General features: G+C 38.1%; 2 protein-coding genes across 2 annotated transcripts in view; both read right to left on the reverse strand.

Moving 5' to 3' along the window:
* Wbp11 (WW domain binding protein 11) overlaps nucleotides 1–11,670 on the reverse strand; it is a 19,402-nt gene extending 7,732 nt beyond the window's left edge. Inside the window, 6 exon segments of the mRNA XM_023709468.1 lie at nucleotides 9–134; nucleotides 4,976–5,172; nucleotides 7,453–7,546; nucleotides 8,562–8,593; nucleotides 9,346–9,437; nucleotides 11,535–11,670. Of these exon segments, the coding sequence (XP_023565236.1) occupies nucleotides 9–134; nucleotides 4,976–5,172; nucleotides 7,453–7,546; nucleotides 8,562–8,593; nucleotides 9,346–9,409 (513 nt within the window). The 5' untranslated portion in view covers nucleotides 9,410–9,437; nucleotides 11,535–11,670.
* Nucleotides 11,671–13,965: 2,295 nt separating this feature from the next.
* Nucleotides 13,966–20,325, reverse strand: part of Smco3 (single-pass membrane protein with coiled-coil domains 3) — an 8,891-nt gene continuing 2,531 nt past the window's right edge. Inside the window, exon 2 of the mRNA XM_004626089.2 lies at nucleotides 13,966–15,063. Coding sequence (XP_004626146.1) covers nucleotides 14,373–15,050 — 678 coding nt within the window. The 5' untranslated portion in view covers nucleotides 15,051–15,063 and the 3' untranslated portion in view covers nucleotides 13,966–14,372. The remainder of the gene's footprint in view (nucleotides 15,064–20,325) is intronic.

Raw genomic sequence — 20,325 nt, forward strand, 5'->3', positions numbered from 1 at the left:
CCATAGGCTGAGGTCTTCTTTAGGATGGAGGGGGGCTGGGCACCAGGAAGTGGGATGTCCTGGATCAAGATGTTGGAAGGAGCATGTGGCATATCTGGCAAAGGAATACTCTCTACTTCTACATGCTGAGCATTCTGAAAGAGAGAAACTTTGATAGCACGATACAAAATAATCTAACAACTTACCACAAAAATTTCATGATAGCTGTTTCACAAACTGAATTTGCTTTCCAACGAACATCATGAAAAACAAGAACTGAAGAGTGTCAAGAACTGCAAGTGGGGGGGAACTACCCACTCGGCTCCCCGTTCCTGTCCCTCTCTCAGAACAGGAGCTTTCTTTCTTTCAATAAATATATTCTGCTAAAAAAAAAAGAAAAAAGAAAAAAAGAAAAGAACTGCAAGAAATCTTTATCGCTTCCAAAGAACCAAAGTCCAGCTTTTTGTTGTCAACCCTTTAATAAATGGAACTCTACAGCTGATTCTTTTTGGATACAATATGAGGTAGCTGTTTAGAGAAGGCTGTTTCTTTTTTCTTTTTTTTTGAGACAGGGTCTTGCTTTGTAGGAAGAGATGCGAGACTAGTCACTTCATGAGGCCATAAAAATTCCAAATTCAATAGTAGCCTCCAGGCCAATAAACAAATTGAATGCAATAATATTTTTAATAAGTTATTTCACAAGCATATGAAGTAATTCACTATAACAAAGACCCCCATATCTAACAGATGCTTAAAAATTATGATTTAAACACAAACACAAACACACACACACACACACACACACACACACACACACCCCAACAAACTCTTGGCATACTCCCAAAATTGTTGCACATATTCAGTACAATCCCTATTAAAATACCATTAGTATACCTCATAGAGCTACAGAAAGCTTTCCTCAAATTCATTTTGAACCAGAAGAGACCCAGAATATCAAAAGCAATCCTGGGAAATAAAGGAAAGGCAGGATGTACCACAATCCCCGACCTGAAATTATACTATAAAGGTACTGTGATAAAATCAGCATGGTACTGGCAGAGACAGACCTGAGGATCAATGGAACAGATTAGAAGATGCAGACACAACTGCAAACACACTCAGCCAGCTTATCTTTGATAAGGGGGCCAAACATGCTCACTGGAAGAAAGACAGCCTAAAAAATGGTGCTGAAAAAATTGGCTTTCCAATGCAGAAATCTAGGCCCATATCTATCACCATGAACTACACTATTCAAAATGGATCAAAGACTTAAATATTAAAATAAAAATACTAAATCTTCTGGGGGCCAGGGAGATGGCTCAGAAGAAGGCAAGCATAAGGGCCTGAGTTCAATCCCTGCGGAAAAAAAAAAAAAAAAAAAGAAAAAAATTCTGGAGGAAAATGTAGGTAGGAATCTTAAAGGCATAGTGGTACGTAGAGTTCATGAACAAAAACCAACCTGCACAGGAAATAATTCAAAGAATCAACAAGGCCAGTGAGATAGCTCAGTGGACTAAACACCTGCTTAGGCAAATGCAGGTACCAGGGTTTGATCCCCGGCACAGTATGTTGTGCTGGGCCTGCCCCCGGGCATGCTGAGCAGGCTACCCAGACCAGGTATGGTGGTACACGCCTGTAATCGCAGTGCTGGGTAGGCTGAAAACAAGAGAATCACCACAAGTCCTAGCTGTGTAGTGAAACCCTATACCAAATACTTTAAAAAAGAAAAAGGAAAAAAAAAATCAACAACTGAGATCTCATCTTTTTGAAGTTTCTGAGTTCAAAGGAAATCTCCAACACAGTAAAAACAAAACCCACAAACTAGGAAAAAAACTACAGCTGACTGTCCCTCTGACAAAGGCCTTCTATCTAGAACATATAAAGAATTAAAAAAAAATCAGCACCCCCCCATTCAAAGATCCAATCCAAAAATGTACATCTGAGATATACTTTTCAGATGAAGAAATACAAATGGTTAGTAAACATACGAAAAAATGTTCAAAATCATTGGTCATTCAAAAATGGCAAACTAAGGTGGGCCAGGGATGGCTCAGTAGAATAAGCGCTTCCCTACCAAGTGCAAGGGCTGAGTTTAATCCCGGGTTCCACCCCCCCCCCAAAAAAAAGAAATGCAAACTAAAACAATACTGAGATTCCATCTCACCCCAGAAAGAATGGCTAAAATCAAGAAGTCAGCCAATAACAAGTGCTGGAAAGGCTGTGGAAACAAAGGAACCCTTTTGCACTGTGGGTGGGAGTGCAGACTGGTACAGCCACTATGGAAATCAGTGTGGAGATCCCTTCAAAAGATAGGATTGGAGATCCCATTCAAGCCAGCTATACCCCTCCTGGGTATTTTTCCAGAAGAACTGAAAACCTCATACCAGAGTGGTATATGTGCACCCACGTTCATAGTAACATGATTTAGCCATGTCATAGCTAAATCCTGGAAACAACCCAGATGCCTATCCACTGAAGAATGGATAAAGGTGTGGTATTTTTATATAATGAAATATTATTCAGCTATAAACCAGGATAAATTTGAATCTTTTGTCAGTAAATGGATGCAACTAGAGACCATACTCTTAAGTGAAATAAATCAGATCTGCAGTGCAAACATCATATTGTTTCCTTAGTGTGAGAACCTGAAAGAAAAAAATGGAACCTGAAGGGTACAACAGATACTAGGAAAAGGGAAGGAATGTATTCAAAAGTTAAGAGTTACTGCATTGAGAAGGACAGGAGAAGGAGTGGGGGAAAAAGATGTATCAATGTATGCAAGCAGGATGGCTTGGACAACTGAACTTTGGATTTTTGCTAGTCTACGGAATGGAACAGATAATGCTAATTTGTCTTTTTTCAATTGTTTATACTTTTTGTCTTAATTTCTTATACATGTTTTTCTTTTTGTCTTTGTTCTTCCAATTTTGCATGCATATATCTGGTAATATGAACAACTGGTTGGAAGACAACACTATGGATTACAACAAATACTGTGAAATTCATATTCCTTTCTTAAGTGAAATTTTGTATCGCCTGTAATTTTTTAATACTATTTTGTACTGTCTCTAAAAAATAAAAGAAAAAAAAAACTCTTGGCAAACTGGAACAGAAAGACATTATTTTAAATGACAAGGTTATTGACTAGAGATTATTAAACATCATACTTAATGATACAGTGCCAGGAACTTTTTAGTCGGTGAACATCGCAGGCAGGACTTTGTTTAGCCTGTATCTTTAATGCCTAGAAAAATGCCTGACATGTAATAGTCCATAAACATTAGCTGAAAAAACATTACGTCACAGTTGAGAGACATTTTCAGAATATGTGTGCTGATAAATATAAGAAAAAGCAGCAGAAAAAGGAAAAATAAAATGCCCACTTTTTGTTTGTGGAATAGCATCCCACTGTAGAAATACAGTGTAATTATCCATTATCCTGTTAATAGATACCTGGGCTACTTTCAGTTTTGGTCTATTACTGTCTTCGTAGACAAGACTAATTTTTCTTTACTAAGAAATTGCTGGCTCTAATGGTAAGGATGTTGTCTAACAAGAAACTGCCATGACGAAGAGGTTTAAAATGGTGATTTTTTTTTGTGGGGGAGGGTCTTTTAGAGACAGGGTCTCACCATGCAGTTCAGGCTAGCCTTGAGCTCGCTTTGTAGCACAGGCTGGTCTCGAACTTACAATGATCCTCCTGCCTCAGCCTCCCAAGTGCTGGGATTACAAGCGTGCACCACCACACCCAGCTGAAATGAGTTTTCTCATTTAACTTTTATGAGCAAATCTTGAGTAAAACATCTTTCATAAGAAACTTGATTACCAGGTTGTATATGGTGAGATTTTTGGACTTATGTGCAAACATGAGAAGTATATAATTCTTTATCCTATTTTTAAAATATAATCTAATTTTTAAATGTTTTTTATCATATTATGCAGGGACTTAAAGTTCAACATATCAATACTTGATGAAAAATACCTGCTCCTTATTATGCCTAAGATGTTTGAAATGCAGTGAGATAGGGAGGTTAAGCTTAATAGCCTAAATCATTTGATAATAACAATAAGCTTGTCTTCTGGATGGTTAACAACCTAAGTTTGCAGACCAAAGTTAGAGAAAAAGGAGGGCTACAAGGAAAGCCAACTTGGCCCTAACCTTCTAAGGTCAATTAAGACTCAGGACATAGGAGAACTTGTACTGTAATGTCATGTACCTCGGTGGTGTCCCAAATTTTCTGATCAAGAAGATTATGGGGCCAAAGAGGAAAGTGATCGATGACGTAGAATGTGCCTAAGGAGAGTCACATGGGGAGAAGACACTCTCTCAGGCTTTCACAGAGAGCACGTTGGCCAAGCAATGGCCGTGACTCATCCACACGGCTGACACTGACAAAGGTTCTACAATCTGAGGTACAGCATCTCAGGATAAATCCTGAGGGCATTTTACTGACCTTCTCAGACCAAAAAGCTACAACTCTTATTGCACAGGTCCTGCTTTACCTTGGTCTTAACCATCCAGTAGAAAAGTATGAAGACGAAATATAGGAAGTAAAGCCATGCTGTTATGTTGAGCTGTAGGGGACTCAGGTCAATAATTTCTGACATTGCCAGTTAAACAGAAGACCCAAGGCTATTATGGTCTACTGGACTCTTTTAGAATATTTTGCTGAGTTTACACACCTATAATATCCAATAACAGAACTTAGAAAAAATAGGGTATACAGATGAATGTCCGTTTTGTATCTGTGTATTCAAAGTTCTTAGGATAGATATATAGTTGCATTCTCTTAATAGAATGATTTGTTCGAATGGTGTTTGTAAATAAGATCTCAAGTCCGCATCTTGTACAGCAATCAACCACTAAGAAGAATATATGCAGTGTGTTATTTGTTGAAACTGTACTTCCGATTTGATTTGGAACTGTCTCGTTGTTTATCAATAAAACTTTGGAAAAAAAAAAAAGGGGGGGGGGGAAAGAAAGAAACTTGATTACCTTGACAGCATCAAAGTACTGGCTAAGTTGAGCCCTTTTCTGTTCATATTCTACTTCTAGCTTTCTCAATTCTTTATAAATATCCGGATTCTCTTTTTCATAAAGTCATAGGATACATTCAAAGGTTTCCCGAAGCTTTTTACGTTTATCTTTCAGTACTTTCTCATTTAACTGTGGTTGTTGTACTGGGTTAAACTCTGGTAGAAAAAAATAAAGTAGAGAATTATAAGCAAAATTTTATTTTATTTAGGTATTCAGAGACTATATAACTTAATAAAAACCTCTTAGGTAAACACTGGTCCTGTCACTTAATTCTGCAACTTTAGTCATCGTAGTCTTAGCTTCCTCAACCTAAAATATACATACCATATTTTTGTAACAACGCTCTGATGACAAAATGGGATGACAAATGAAACAATATTTGGCTTATTCTATTATTTTTATGATGAATCTATGTTCCTCAACTACTTATCATGTAACACCTTCTTTCCTACAGCAATCATATGTCAGTATGGGCCTTCATTTTAGCTCCTCTTCCCCAGGAGACCCCAGCTTTACCTGCTCAAATCATATTCCCCCATTTTCCTTTTTAGCACTGACATAATGAGACAGACCGGTATATGATCCAACCTGGGACCAGATCTTTCTCCTGGAGATGGGAAGCAGGAATAAAGCAAACCGAGCGCTACCTGTGGCTTTGTCTCCGAACCACTGATTCCGTAGCTTTCTTACTTTCCATCTCAGGGACTTCATCACCTTTAGGCTGAATGAAGCAAATAATGCAGACTAGATAGAAAGATCACCGTGACAATAATATCTGGGTTTTAAAGGCCAACTTCAGGCATGGTCTTAAAAATTATAGCAGCCAATATCTTATCTGTTGTCTTCTCTGTTTTCTTAAAGAGCAAAAAGTTGAACTATCCTGTTCCCTAAATCTTACTATGAATCTTAGTGATTTATTCAAATCTAGAAAGTCTGTTCTTTGGCTCAGCGGCTTAAGCTCCTGCCTCACAAGTCCAAAGTCCTGATTTGATCTTTAGTACTCCCACAAAAGAAAGTATATTCTTATATTCTTATATATTCTAATAATATAAGGTGATTAATAAATGTTTAATAAATTTAATAAATAAATTCCTAGTGTGATTAATAAATGTTGAATGTGTATTTTAATCCTAACTTTGCCACTGCATGGCAGTATGATTTTGAAAAACACATAAATGCTGTGTCAGTTTTCTCTCCTGTAAAACACTGTATCTATCTACCCTAAAAAGTCAAGGATCAGATAATAAGTATAAAACTTGAAGCAACCTCAGTTATTATTATCTTCTTTTAAAACAACAAAGAACAATTTTAGACCATTTAGTATGGGATTCTATGACCCACAAGGAAAATTATTTTCTCTTCTGATATTTAAACCAGACACATGGGAGTTAACTAGTCTCTTTCTTTTGCACTTTGAAAACTTCTATTTTGGAGTAAAAAGGAACTGGGTTCAATCCTGAAGACTGTAAGACACATAAATAAGAAATCTTCTATTTTAAAGGACAAATAAAAAACCTGTATGTTCTAACAGCAAAAGAAAGGCATCTGTGAGTAAACATAACATTTCCTTTTTTGGGGGAGCGGGGCACCAGGAATCAAACTCAGGACCTTGCACTTTTCAGGCAGGCGCTGTGCCCTGAACTGAATGCCTAGCCCAACATTTCCAGTGACTGTTAATAATTCTCAAACAGTGATGGTCCCCTCTTAGGATGGTTCCACTTAACATTTTTCCACTTTACAATGATTTGAAAGCTGTAAGCATGCAGGAGAATTTTCAGTAATGCATTTGATAAATCACATGACACACAATACTACTATTGTAAAATACTAAATTTAATGGTTTTGCCTAACTGAAGTTTGACTTGTGTCCTGAGTGCATTTAAGGGAGGACAAGCTAAGCACTGTTTACTAGGTCCAATGCATTAAAAACTTGTTGACTTACGCTATTTTCAATTTGTCAGTGATTTAATGGAATGTCACTCCATCATAAATCAAGCAACACCTGTGTGATGATTTCTTTTATATTCTTATCAAATGGCCAAAAGCAGGACCTTTTCTGTTCACTGGAAAAATAAGACTGCCTGATATTCACAATGGTGGATTTACATAGTAGCTGCCAACATTACAAAGACAATGATTTCATAAATCAAACTTGTCCTTTCTCAAAAAAAGTGAACTGGCAGACTGGACTTTTTAACTCACCATTACCTCCAGCTGAATTTTCTCCTTCTCTAGGATACAGAATCTCCAGTCTGTGAAAATCCCACACCTCTCTTGTCTTCCTGACACTGAACTCATCTGGCTCTCAAGTATCCCATGTGGTCCTATTTTTCCTGGATCTATGCTGCTCCCCTCATCATGTCCCGGCCCCTGTGCATATCGGATTACTGTAACATTATGGCTTGCATAAAATTAGCCTTTTAAGAAGGTTTTACCCATTTCATCCAATTTCTCCATGTCCCGGATGATCTGTTTGGGATCTTTCATCTTCAAAACTGCAGCTCGAACCATCATGCGCTGTTTTTTGTTCTTAGCAAAGTGAAACAAAAACAGAGGTTAAGAAGCAGGATGCCCACAACTTGTTTCAATTGCTCCAAGAACTGACTTAAACCAAATCTGGAATTGCCTATTGGTTTCTGATCGCTTGTTTCAACCACCAGAAACAGAGGGATGACATTTTTTTGCTCTCAAAAATGACCTTAATCAAGAATATGTCCTTTCTTGGGCAAGTATTTCTTTTAAAGTTGCAGCTAAAAAATATAATATTAAAAAAATATATATATAATATTAATTGAAATAGAGAAGTCTTCAAAATATGATACAAAATATTAATGAAACAAGAAACCACCACTGAGAATGGTAAAAATCTGGGCTTCCTCAATTTGTTAATGCATTACACTAAATAGTTATTCCTTTCTTATTCAAGTACCTTGCCACAAACTAATCTGAAAGATACAACAGAAAGCTGTCCAGCACTGATTTCCATTTACCAATTCAGTAGTTCTTACTAAGTTGTGTTTTGATAAGCAGCGGAAAACGCTTATTTTCTAAAATACTTTTTTAATTTATTGGGAAAGATAAACAATATCATAAACCATTAGAACCTCTCTGTAAAGTTATTTTTTAAATATAATAAAATTTGGCTTATAAACTCTACAGTTTTTATTAAGAAGCATAAATAATCTATTCTGGCAAATAACTGAAGATGTTATTTTCTTTTCTTTGGTGGCACCAGGGATTGTTGTCTCCCCAGCCCTAGAAAAATCACTTTGTTCTAGGTGGTCCACTGTGTGGAACTTGTGGTACTGAAGTCCACAAAGCATGTTTTATCAACACGTAATCAGCTCATCCTTTCTTTTTCTTTTTTTTCTCTAATGCAATACTGGGTACTGAACTCAGGACCTTGAGCTTGCCAGGCAGGCACTTAACCTGCTGAGCTATATCCCCAGTCTCCTGAAAATGTTATTTGGAAATATACTAATTCTAAACAGTAAGATGTGCCAAATAACACTTAAAACTATATAGAAGTCTTCTGATACCATACCTTCTTCAATTCTCTCTTCCGAGCTTCCTTTCCTTAAAGGGAAAGAGGGACAGATGATGTAACTTTCAATTCTTTAACATTAGCATGTTTTCCCTTTAACATAGGCAATTCTTTGTTGTGTAAGGCTATCCTATGCATTGTAGGATATTCAGTGGCATTCTGTGGTTCTATCCACTAGATGAAAATAACATCCCTCCAACCACCAAAAATGTCAAGACACTTTTAAGTTTCTTAGAAAGTAATTATAAATCTTAAGGAGAAAACCACTATAAAATACTAAGAAAAAGCGTGCAAAATAATGAGTATGTTCAAAATTCCAAATATAAAGTCTTAAGGCAATTCTACTTTGTGAGTCACTTAAATCTTAAAAAAGGATAAAATACGGGCATTCACATGTTTAAAGGGTTTTTTTAATGTATTTGGTACAGGGTCTCACTACACAGACTGGACTTGTAGTGATCCTCCTGTTTTCAGCCTCTCACACACTGGGATTACAGGTGCACAAAACCATCCCCAGCCCAGTCTCAGTTGGTTTCAGCACACCCTGGGGGCTGGCTGGCATGGCACGCTGGGGATTGAACCCTGGTCCCTGCGCCTGCCTAAGCAGGCACTTTAGTCTGCTAAGCTATGTGGCTGGCCCTTAAAGTTTTAATCTTGTGTCATAACAAATTCAGGTAACTTTATATAACTTATTCTTTCTATGACTGCTGATAAATGCAACTAAGCCATAATGAAATATTGCACAATATTTATAATTTTTAATTCCACACCAGTGTACACTTACGAGCTTGGTCCGTAGGGTTCATAAATTTTCCACTCTTGGTGGATGATGTTGATCTCCGCCCCATATTGACAATCTATAATGGTTCACTTATTCTTTAAAAAAAAAATAAAACCTGCAAAACCAAAGAGTAAATTTATTTTTTCTATTTTCATTACTTATCTCTAGAAATAAGCATTCCTTTATTAATTTTATGAGATTTTATTCTTTCTTTAGTTTTGCCTTTGGTATCCAAGAAAAATGGGCTCAAAAACTTAACTACAAAGAAAATTCTAGTATTCATTAGAATGGTTGAGTCCCAAGGTGACTTTATTATTCATCAATTTAACATTTTCTTCATGAATCACAGCATAATCTACTGAAGAAAATAAAATCATCTAGAAACTGTTTTGACAACATGACATAAACTATGAATATGAAAAGTCTGTATTCTCTTTTCTATATCCTCCTTTGATTTACATGTAGAGGGAAAGATGAAAAGAAAGACAACAAGAGAAATGGATTTGGGATGGAAGGCAAATACCTTTCCCTTGCCTCTCTTGCCACATATGTTATACATTACGTATGTTATACATTTCCAACACCCTTGATGGTAAACTCATTAATGCAAGAATATTTCACTCAAATTTAGTTCTAATTCAGATTTAACTCCTGACTCTCAAGAACTTACAGCAGAACTGAAAATGCAAATATTAAAAATTAGTATATTAGGAGATTGCCTAAAACCTCAATATTAAGAAATATTTTTCTTAATATACCTGCTTTTCTTACTAGTTATTACCTACTTGATTCCTGATTTGCGGTTTTGTTTTTAATGTTGTTTTGTTTTTAAGACAGGGGCTCACTGTATAGTGCAGGCTGGCCTTACTCTTTACTATATAGCCCAGGCTGGCCTCCAACCTGCAATGATCTTTCTGCCTTGGCCTCCAATGTGCTGGGAACACAGGGTGCTTGAGATATTGTGCCCAGTTTGTGATTTGTATTTTTTGAGACAACTGAAAACAGCAACTGCTTGATAAAACAAAATTTTTTAAATGTAAAAGCTTGTACTAACGTTTCTTTCCCTTTTATTCCAAGGGAGATAGATTAGCTTAATTTTTTGAAAGTGTTTCCAATAATAAAGGAGATATTTCCTTTTAAAAATGGACACACAGTGGGTAGGAAAGAGATCATAAGGTGAATTTTTTTTGTAGATCATACAATTATATCTTTCCTTTGTCCTTTCCTTTATAGAGATGTTTTCATACAAGTTTATTACAGTTAAGGCTTTTATTGGGTGAGGGGGCGTTATGCATGAACCCTGGACCTTCGCACTGAGCTGCATCCCTATATCCACGGATCTTTTTATTTTTAAGCAGGGTGTCACTGAGGCACTAAACTGCCCAGGCTGGGCTTACACTTTTTATCCTCCTTCCTCATATTCCCAGAGTTGGGATTACAGTCGCATGCCACCACAACGGGCTCAGTTAATGCTCCTTTCATCAAGTATTAATGTCCTGATTTCTGCTAGACGTTTTAGAGTGTTCCTGCGTCAATTTATCATATCAAGCAGTCCCTTTTCGGAAACACTGGGGTCAAGGAGAGAAAAACAGTACTGACTAGGGAGAACCAGCAGGATATAAGCTCTTGTATCTTTTCCCTTTTATCTTTTGTGTTTTCCTTTCTGAAGCATTCTCATATACCGACCCTCTTCTCCCACAACAGAACCAACATGAACTGAAGATAATTTTTGCAGAAGACCTTGACGAATAATTCAGTCTACCAGAGCTACTTTTCTATCTATAAGCAGAGGCGACGGGAAGTCAGGCCCAAAAAATCGCGAGGTACCCTAAATAGCCCAAAGTTTCAATGAGTCGGGGTCCAGGTCCGCCGAAAGGGTAACACGCAGCAACAACCGCCGAAACCATAGCGACGGTTGATGCAGGCTGGAGGGAGGTCTCAGACGTCAGACCTGAGGCAGCGGTCGGCGCGCACGGGAGGCGGTGCTAACCGACCGGCGAACTCACTCACCTTCCGCCGGACACTGCGCGGCGCCAGGCCCAGGAATCCTCTAGTCGGAGACCCGGGAGATCCCCCAACCCGGGAGAGGGACGGCAGGGCCAAGGGGCCTGATGTCCTCGGGGTAAACGCACGGGCCTCAGAAAAGGCTGGGCGAGATGGAGCCGCGGAGGAAAGCAATTCCATATACTCACACTCCTGCTGGGATCCCAGAACTGCTAGGGGCGTGGAGGGGACGAGTCCCAGCCTCCTATCGGCCGCAGGGGCCTTCACCTCTGCTTCTCGGTCAAGCACCCAGTCTCCGCCATCTTGAAACCTCGCGCCCCTCCGCCATCCTTACGTCATTTCCTATCCCTGGAGCGCACGATCTCGTGGCGTAGCTCAGTCCCAGAACCATAGAGAATACCCAGGAACTCTAGAACGAGAGTCGCTTCCGCTCTAATACACTGTCCAATTGGTTGATCTTTGGCCAAGAGCCCGCCTTAATTCTGACGTCACGTCAATTGACACTTATTTTGTCTAATAGAAATAAGAAGAAGGAAGACGATATGCGATTGGCTGGTTACCTTGTCTCTTAGATTGGAGGCATTCTGACCTAATTCCGGAAGCTATTTGTATTGAGCCTCCAAAAGCGGTTCATTCGAAAATAGGGAGGAGGAGGAGTTTTGCATTTTGTCATTTTGTTAATTGTTGGAGTTTTACTTCTCCCATGATGGGAGCAGGTGAAAAATGTTTCCGTTTTTGTTTGAGAATGAATTCTCGAATAGCTTTTTAACACTGAGTTTAGTGTGCAGTTTAAGCCTCAGGTAGTCCCACGTGGGTGCCTGGTGGGCCAGGAAATTCAGTAGTTAATTACCAACACTGAGTTTTTGTGGACCTGAACAAATACACCAGTGTCTGTTTTAAACCCCCTAGATTGCTCAAATACAGGATTAGTTTTTCAGAGGAAACGTGATTATGCAGTTTCAAGTTTAGGAGTGGCAAAGTTGATAAATACTGCCTCTTATTGGACTTGTTACCAGCCAAAATTGTTTTTAAGTTCTATACAAATGGGATTAGTAACATATTTCTAAAGTTTGGCCTTTCTCTCTGTACTCTTTTCTTGACAAAAAAATAACGAAAAAAATCAATAACAAAATTTTGTAGATCACAGTGTATAAACCAGGTAATAAAAATATTTAACTTTTTAAATGTATTTGGTACAGAGTCTCACTATGCTGCTCAGATTTATAGTGATCCTCCTGTTTTCAGCCTACCTAGCGCTGGGATTATAGGCGTGCAGCACCACACCTGGAATTAGTGGCCAGCTTGGCCACCGGGTGTGACGGGCTGGTGGGGCACATGCGAGGGATCGAACCAAAGTCCCTGAGCTTGCATGAACAGGTGCTTAATCCATTGAGCTATCTCACAGGCCCTAAAAGCTTTAATTTTGAAGTTCAGCTACATTGTGATAGTTTGTAGCCAATGTATATAAACATGACAGCGAAGGAAAATGAAGTCTAAATTGGAACATTTAGACTTTTGATTCACTAACATTTTTATGTAGCAATTTAAAAATTGTGAGACATGCTGAATATTTTTTATTTCAAGATCTTTTTGTAACGATATAAGAATAGACTATACTGGCTGGAGATAGAGCTCAGTGGTATAAGCACCTGCCTGGCAAATGAGTTCAATCCCTGGTACCAAATAAATAAATAAACTATATCAAACATATCTCTGAGTCAATAGTATAATAATTTGGAAGTACAGTGTAGACCCTAAAACAGTCTCAATGGAAATTACCAGTAAAGGGTTTAGAACACAAATACTTGCACCTACAGAAAAATCATCTAACCCACGAGGCCTCCACAGCCTCTGGAATTTTCCGAAATCAAGTAGTTAGTAAAATGGGCCACCTAGTGCTTCATATAGCAGAAGCAGCTGCCTCCTTTCTGCTAGCATTGAAGATGAAATTAATATTCTTTTTTTCCCCAGAAAAATCTTAATAAATTACAGCTTTCCTTTGATTAATATATCCTTAAGAGTAGTGAAATCCTTTTCGTCATCCTAAATGTATATGATGGGTGTGAAACTGAGATTCAGCTTTTTTTTTTTTTTTTTGTTTCTAGAGCGGCTCAGTCATCACATTTGATAAGCACTGATTGCTATGATAGAAACTTTTTATCCTTTTAATGTTAATTTTTTACTTTTAATGTTAATCCATCCAAATTACACTGTGTAATTAGTTTACAGATGCATTGTCTCTCATCACTGTAGCCTATCATTACACCCCATTATCAGTCTCATTTAGTTTACAGATTAAATTGGATTTAACCTAGCAGTCAGTAATATGTAATATATACTTGTTTCATTCAAAGTCTTCAGATTTGTGCTAAACAAGAAGTTACTAAGAATGTCTGTCTGTCTCTGTGTCTGTGTCTGTGTCTGTGTCTCTCTCTCTCTCTCTCTCTCTCTCTCTCTCTCTCTCTCTCTCTCTCTCTCTCTTTGTTTTGGAGTCAGGATCTTGCTATCTAGTTCAGGCTGTCCTTGAACTCACTGTATAGCCCAGGTTGGCTCAAACTTGTGGTGATCCTCCTGCTTCAGCCTCCCAAGTGCTGGGATTACAGGTGTGTGCCACCACACTGGGCAAGAATGTCTCTTTAGAACCAAGTGATATTAGAAGTTAGTGGTACAAATGAAAATCTCTATGTTTAATGCAAGTTTTAAGAATTTTAATAGGAATTTAGAAAAGGAAGAAGTAATCCCTACACCTGCTGCTGTATGTACGATAGCATTTACTGTAATGAAGAGCTATAGAAGAGGATGAAAAACATTCTGGGATATCATCTTGTACTTGGAAGAGTTTAGCATCAGCTGATCCAGGCATTCATTGTTGATACACAACTCTAGTTTTAGCATCTCTTTTCTAAAATGTTTACCCTATTTATGGCCATATTGGTAGCATGTGGAAAAGCATCCTAATCAAAAAAGTAAGCGCTGTTACTTAGAAGGAACCAGAAGAACATTCTGTTGGGAAGTAAAACGACTATTCATTTCATTTGGTATTTCACCGTGTTGGTGACCTCAGTAATGGCATTGTTATATTTTTCTGATGCCGACTTGAACTCCACCAGATGCTTCTCATAGCTTTTGATGGCTGCTTCAAGCTGTGTTTTCTCCACTGCTCCCAGGATGGCGCGGAAGATCATATCTATGCCAAGGCCCAGAACAGCGACCCCAATACTACCAAGGAGAGAGGCACCAATTTGAGCTAACACGGTGACCAGCTTGTTAATTATGCCAGTGGTGATGTTCGAGCCCACGAGTTTAACAGCCACCGCACTGGCTGCAGATGTGGCTTCGCCCAGGATGACTGACATGACCTTTTGTACTATTGCAATTTTCTCTGTTTCCCGTTCCTTAATATCCTGAAGTTTTCTGTAAAGGGTCGGCTCTAGTTTATCTTTTAGTGCTTCGTCAACCTTGTGCAGTTCCTTCTGAATTTTTGTGACAGCATCAATGATGATGTCACAGTTTTCCTTTATGGTACCATCTCTTTTCATTTCAATGGAGGCCAGCATGCACCCCAGGTGCGTGTTTAGGACACCTGTGAGCTTATTGGTGGCCTGGAAGCTGTCTGATAGGCAGTCAAGGAGCTGCTGGTGAAGACGATTTACTTCCTGCCGCCTCCTTGGGTTGTCTGGGTAGAGGAAGTCACTGTGAGCCATATTTCAGTTATCTCTGAAAAGCAAAATAGTACATCTTAACGTCTTGAAAAATATCTGTCTTTGTGAATCCAATCAGGAAATCTCACTTCCCATGTAACATAGTAGCACTATGTTTTCTAAAGATTTCGCCTGAAAACTCAACAGGTTTTTGAAAAGAATTATTCTTACTAAAGTTGGATCAGTGTAGGGAAAGTGTGTGCAACAGAATACAAACCATTGGTACATAAGTGGAGGCATTAGATATTACGGTGATGGGGAAGTCTAGATAGGAAATATTCATGTTTATTGTATGGTTATTAATACATAATGACCTGGTTCCACACACAAAAAAATAAACATGGTGATTTCCAGGTAATATTTAAAAGCTTTTATATGTAACACAGCTTACTAGGAATCATTAGCACTTGACTACTCATATTCCTTAATTTCCATAAACCCCAGTCCTCATATTCAATATACCTACAGATAAATTTCTTTAATATTTAGTGTTAAAAGTCAATGCCAGAAGAATATTAAGATTCTTGAGTAGGGCTCCTGATGCACATCCTCTGTTATAGACTTGGTTATTTTAACTTACAATATTCAAATCACTTCATAGGCAAATTATTTAGTTTTTAAACCTAAGGGATATCCAAAGGCAACACACATATAAAGTTGAATCTTTTAAAAAAGTTCCTCATACTAAGAATAGATATTCAAGGCTGTGGGCTAAATTTTCACTTGGAGACAGGGTAGGCATTGTGTTAGTACAGTTCTGAATCTGGGATTCTCCATTTGTAGACTTGTGAATTATTTAGAATTGTCTATATTGCACTTGAGTATTTGCAAGATAAACTAGAATTAGGATCAGAAAAGGTAATGCCTTTTTGTGTGTGTGTGTGGTCAGCTCAGCCCACCCTGGGGGCAGGCTGGTGTGGCATGTGGTGCAAGGGATCGAACCACAGTCTCTAGGCTTGCCTAAGCGGGTACTTTAGACCGCTGAGCTATCTCGCAGACGCTGTTTGTTTTTTGAGACAGGATCTTGCTATGTAGTTCAGGCTGGCTTTGAACATTGTGTAGCCCAGGCTAGTGTCAAATTTCATGGCAGTCCTCACATCTCAGCCTCCAGAGAGCTGGCATTACAGATGTATACTGTAATAGCTAGCAATAATACCATCTTACAAAGGTTTTAAAGAATACATAGTGACAACATTGTAGGTTGAATATAGAGCCTTATTGTGTTTGTACTTCTTAAACTTTGGCTCACGGTGCTATTTAAAGAAAAAAGGAACAAGCATGTCCCCAGTAAGAGCAATAATTCACTGAATTTGCATACTTTGAATAGGCTTCCTGTGTGGCTGGTAGTTTTATTTTTCTATTAAACCTGTGTGAAAAATGAAAAAAAAAAAAAAAAAAGAAAGAAAACATGGAGTCTTCTGTCTATGAAGGATCTGATCTATCATCTGAGTAAGCAACATGCTGATTCATTTGGGCCCATCTATTCTGGCATCATGGTTCTTAGTCAAGGAAGTAAACATCAAAGTAATAAAGCTTTAAGCCAGGCATTCCGGCACACATCTGTAATCCCAGCACTCAGGAGTCTAAGGCAGGAGGATTGTTGTGACTTACAGGCCAGCCTGGGTTACACACCAGTGCATTCAAAACCAGTGAAACCTTGTCTCAAAAATCACAAACAGTGTTTGGAAAAGGTTTGAATTGTATTCCATTTAAAAAAATTGCTCATCAAGGGTTTACTAAATATTTCTCAGACTTACCAATGGATTGCCAAATGCAACATGATAAGCACAAATTTAGGGGCTTGAGGGTTTTTTGCCATCTAAAATTTTCATTAAGCTCTCTTCCTTCTCCATTTTTTGTCATTTTCTGATATTATGAATGAAAACTCCAGTTTTGAACTTTGAATCTGGAAGACAGACAACTACATCCTCATTTAGATATTTAGTAAGAAGCATCTTTGTTACCCTGAGAAATTTTAAAGTATCTCTAGCATCTATGACAGAAAAATATGAAGGCATAGCTTTCTGAAGTTTATACCTCCAATTAAATGGAAAAAATATTGCATGATATGTATAAAAAAAATTTCCCACTCCCACTCCCCCAATGGGATAAAATAGCTACAACAAAATCAATAATTCCCAGATATTTTTACAGAGGAGGATTTCCTAAACCTAAAGCCAGTGGAGGGAAATCACATGCAAAAATTTGACCAACAGAGATAATCATGTAAAAAGAACCAAAGGCACACCTGGAAAATGCCAGAAAAAATGAAAAAAAAAAAAAAAAGGATTTTATTGTTAAAAGTAGTAATAATAGCTAAATGAGCAGTGAATTCTGAGTGAATAATAAAAAAAGAAATACTAGCTAATAAATTGATGGGAAAAATTTAGTCTTATCAGACAAGATGTGGTACATTCCAACTACACAAGGAACTTTTTTTAAAAGGACTTTTAAATACTCAAATACTTTTATTTAAAAATACTTTTAAATACGAGCACTTGAAGTCTAGGTTCTAGATACCAATCTGTGATTTTGTTTCAGTAGCAAGAATTAGAGACACCAAGATGTGTTCAGAATTTGTTATCCTTTTACTGAGAGAGGACTTTTATTTCCCTTGAGTTAGCCTTACCTTGCTAGCTGGTGTCCGTCCCGTGTCCCCCCCCCCCCCCCCGGCCTGGGGTGGGAACTACAGAATGCTAGCTATGAAAATGGATCTTAAAGCCTGCTACCAAACCTGCTCAGGGAGACAGGTCCAGTACAGAATGCAGTTCAGGGTTCCTTCCAATCCCCGAGTGGGATTAGAAGTACTACAGAAGTACTAGAGGAAGAGCAGAGGTGGAGACTGAAGATGAAATTACTAAATTAGTTTTGGACAGAAGAGCCTGGTGAAGAAACCAATTTATTATCAGAAACAATTTTAAAATAAAACTTAGAAAATCAATGTTTTGTGATAAGCATATGTTTTAGGCTAAAAAAAAATAATAATACAACTCAGAGAATAGCTATTTTTTCCAAACTGGCCAGTTTCTCTGCCATTAAAGAGAGTAACTTTTTTTTAAAAAAAATGTATTTGGTACAGGGTCTCACTATGCAGTTCAGACTTGTAGTGATCCTCCTGTTTTCAGCATTCCCAGCACTGGGATTACAGGCGTGCACCACCACACCTGGACTGGATTACCAGTGAAGTGTGCCTGGACCAGGTGGGGCTGGCACAGCATGTGGAGCTGGGGATTGAACTCCAGTCCCTGCAGTTGCCTAAGCAGGCACTTAGTCCACTGCGCTATCTCGCCTGCCCTAAGAAAGTTACTTGGAAATGACCTTTTTGTTCTGTTTCTGTTTTCTTGATATTAAGCTATTGTAAATGCAAACTTTAAACAATCCACATTTTAATATATACTGACATCCAGGCCAGATGGAGACATTTATACTTTTGCAAGCGATTTCCTTAAATATGTGCTTGATAATTAAGGAGGAGTTAGACACCACCTAGAGAGTTGTAGCTGGCAGTGTGCAGTGTTTCTATTATTGCCCTTAACAGTGTCGTTCTGAATCCCAAATTAATTACTCCATTCAGCAAAACAAATAGCCTAAAATTGGAGTCGTTCTTCTTAAAATTCATGGTTGCTATGCAGGGAGCGCTTCAGCTGAAGTCTTACCGGTGATGCATGTAACTCTGCCTGAGAGGGGGTCCGGGCCATTTGATGACATCTTCAGAGAGGACCCAGCGACTCAAAGACTGCGGCCTTAGCAGATAGCGCGGTGGTGTGCTTCATGCAGCTAATTAACAGCCCCGTTGCATGGCACATTTGAACTTTTATGGAACTTGAGTTATTCAGCTCATCAGTGAGAAAAATTCCATTTGAGGAGTTGCTATTCACTTTGCTGCAGAGTTTGTGACGTTATTTGCGTATGCTACTGTAGCAGTCCCGGGAAAAAAGTCCCAGAGCAGGCTGCTGAGAAACTGCTAGCCAGCAGGGGGAGCGCTTGGTCTCTGGGATTCTTGCTTCACCAACGCCTTCTAAAGGTGTGCTCTCCTCTCTCACTTTTGCCCTCCGAGTGGTAAAGTTTTTGATGAGAAAGTTTCATTATTAAAAGGAATATTTGACTCGTTATTTAATAAAAATTATAAGATAACAAATCTGAAAGTGTTAATAGAAACAAAGAGTAGTTTGAAATGGATGCAATTCTGTTGAATTAAGAAGTAAACGTTCATCATTAAAGAAGACTCAAGTCAAGAACTTCTGACACTGCCAGTCCTGCGGATAACCCACTACTATTCTGGATTACTGGACTAGATTGGATTATTTTGCTGAATTGAAGCACCTATAATATTTAAATGGCAATGGAATACCCATCTCTGACAAAACTACACAAAAAAGGGGATATAAATAAAGGACATTTTGTAGTAATATACAAAATAGGACAGATATACAGCTACTTTCTTTTAATTCAATGAGAAGAAAGATTTGTACTAATAATATTTGGACAGGATACCAGGTCTGCATCTTGTACTATGAATAACTACTACGAAGACAACAACATGCAATGTATTAATTATTGTAACTGTCCTACTAACCTTTTTTTTTTTTAAATTTTATTTATGTGTGTGTGGTGTGTGTGTGTGTGTGTGGCCAGCTCAGCCCACCAGGGGGCGGGGCTGGCTGGCATGTGGTGCTGGGGGATCGAACCGCTGTCCCTGTGCTTTGCTAAGCTTGTTCTAAATAGGTGCTTTAGACCACTGAGCCATCTCACCAGCTCCCTATTAACTTGTTTTGAAACTGTTTCATTGTTATTTGTTTCTCAATAAAATTAATAAAAACGTAAAGAAGACATAAGAACCGGTAAAAATATATGCTTAGGTCTAAACGTTAAGGTTTGTTTACTGTTGTTATATAGTTAATTTTGTTTTTCACACATCAAAATGAAAGTATATTGATTTCACATTTTTTCAAATAAAACTTTTCAGGATATATTTGTGAATAACCATGGTGCGTTGTCTGCCAAGTGCTATAGGAGTTTCAAGACACAGAATATCTGATGTGGTTACAGGAAGCTTCATGGAGGACATGACACAGGATTTGTGTCCCAAAAGGTGGTAGGTATGAAATGGAGAAATAAAAAGTAGAAAGTGTGTCAAACAAAGTATTTTTCAGTATAAGATCATTGTCATGAATACAAACAGATTTTTTTTTTTTTTTTTTTTTTTTTTTTTGCGGAACCAGGGATTGAACTCAGGCCCTTGCACTTGCCAGGGAAGTGCTTATTCTACTGAGCCATC

This window comes from Octodon degus, unplaced genomic scaffold, assembly GCF_000260255.1.
Source record: "Octodon degus isolate 3935 unplaced genomic scaffold, OctDeg1.0 scaffold00012, whole genome shotgun sequence".
NCBI classification, from domain to species: Eukaryota; Metazoa; Chordata; class Mammalia; order Rodentia; family Octodontidae; genus Octodon; species Octodon degus.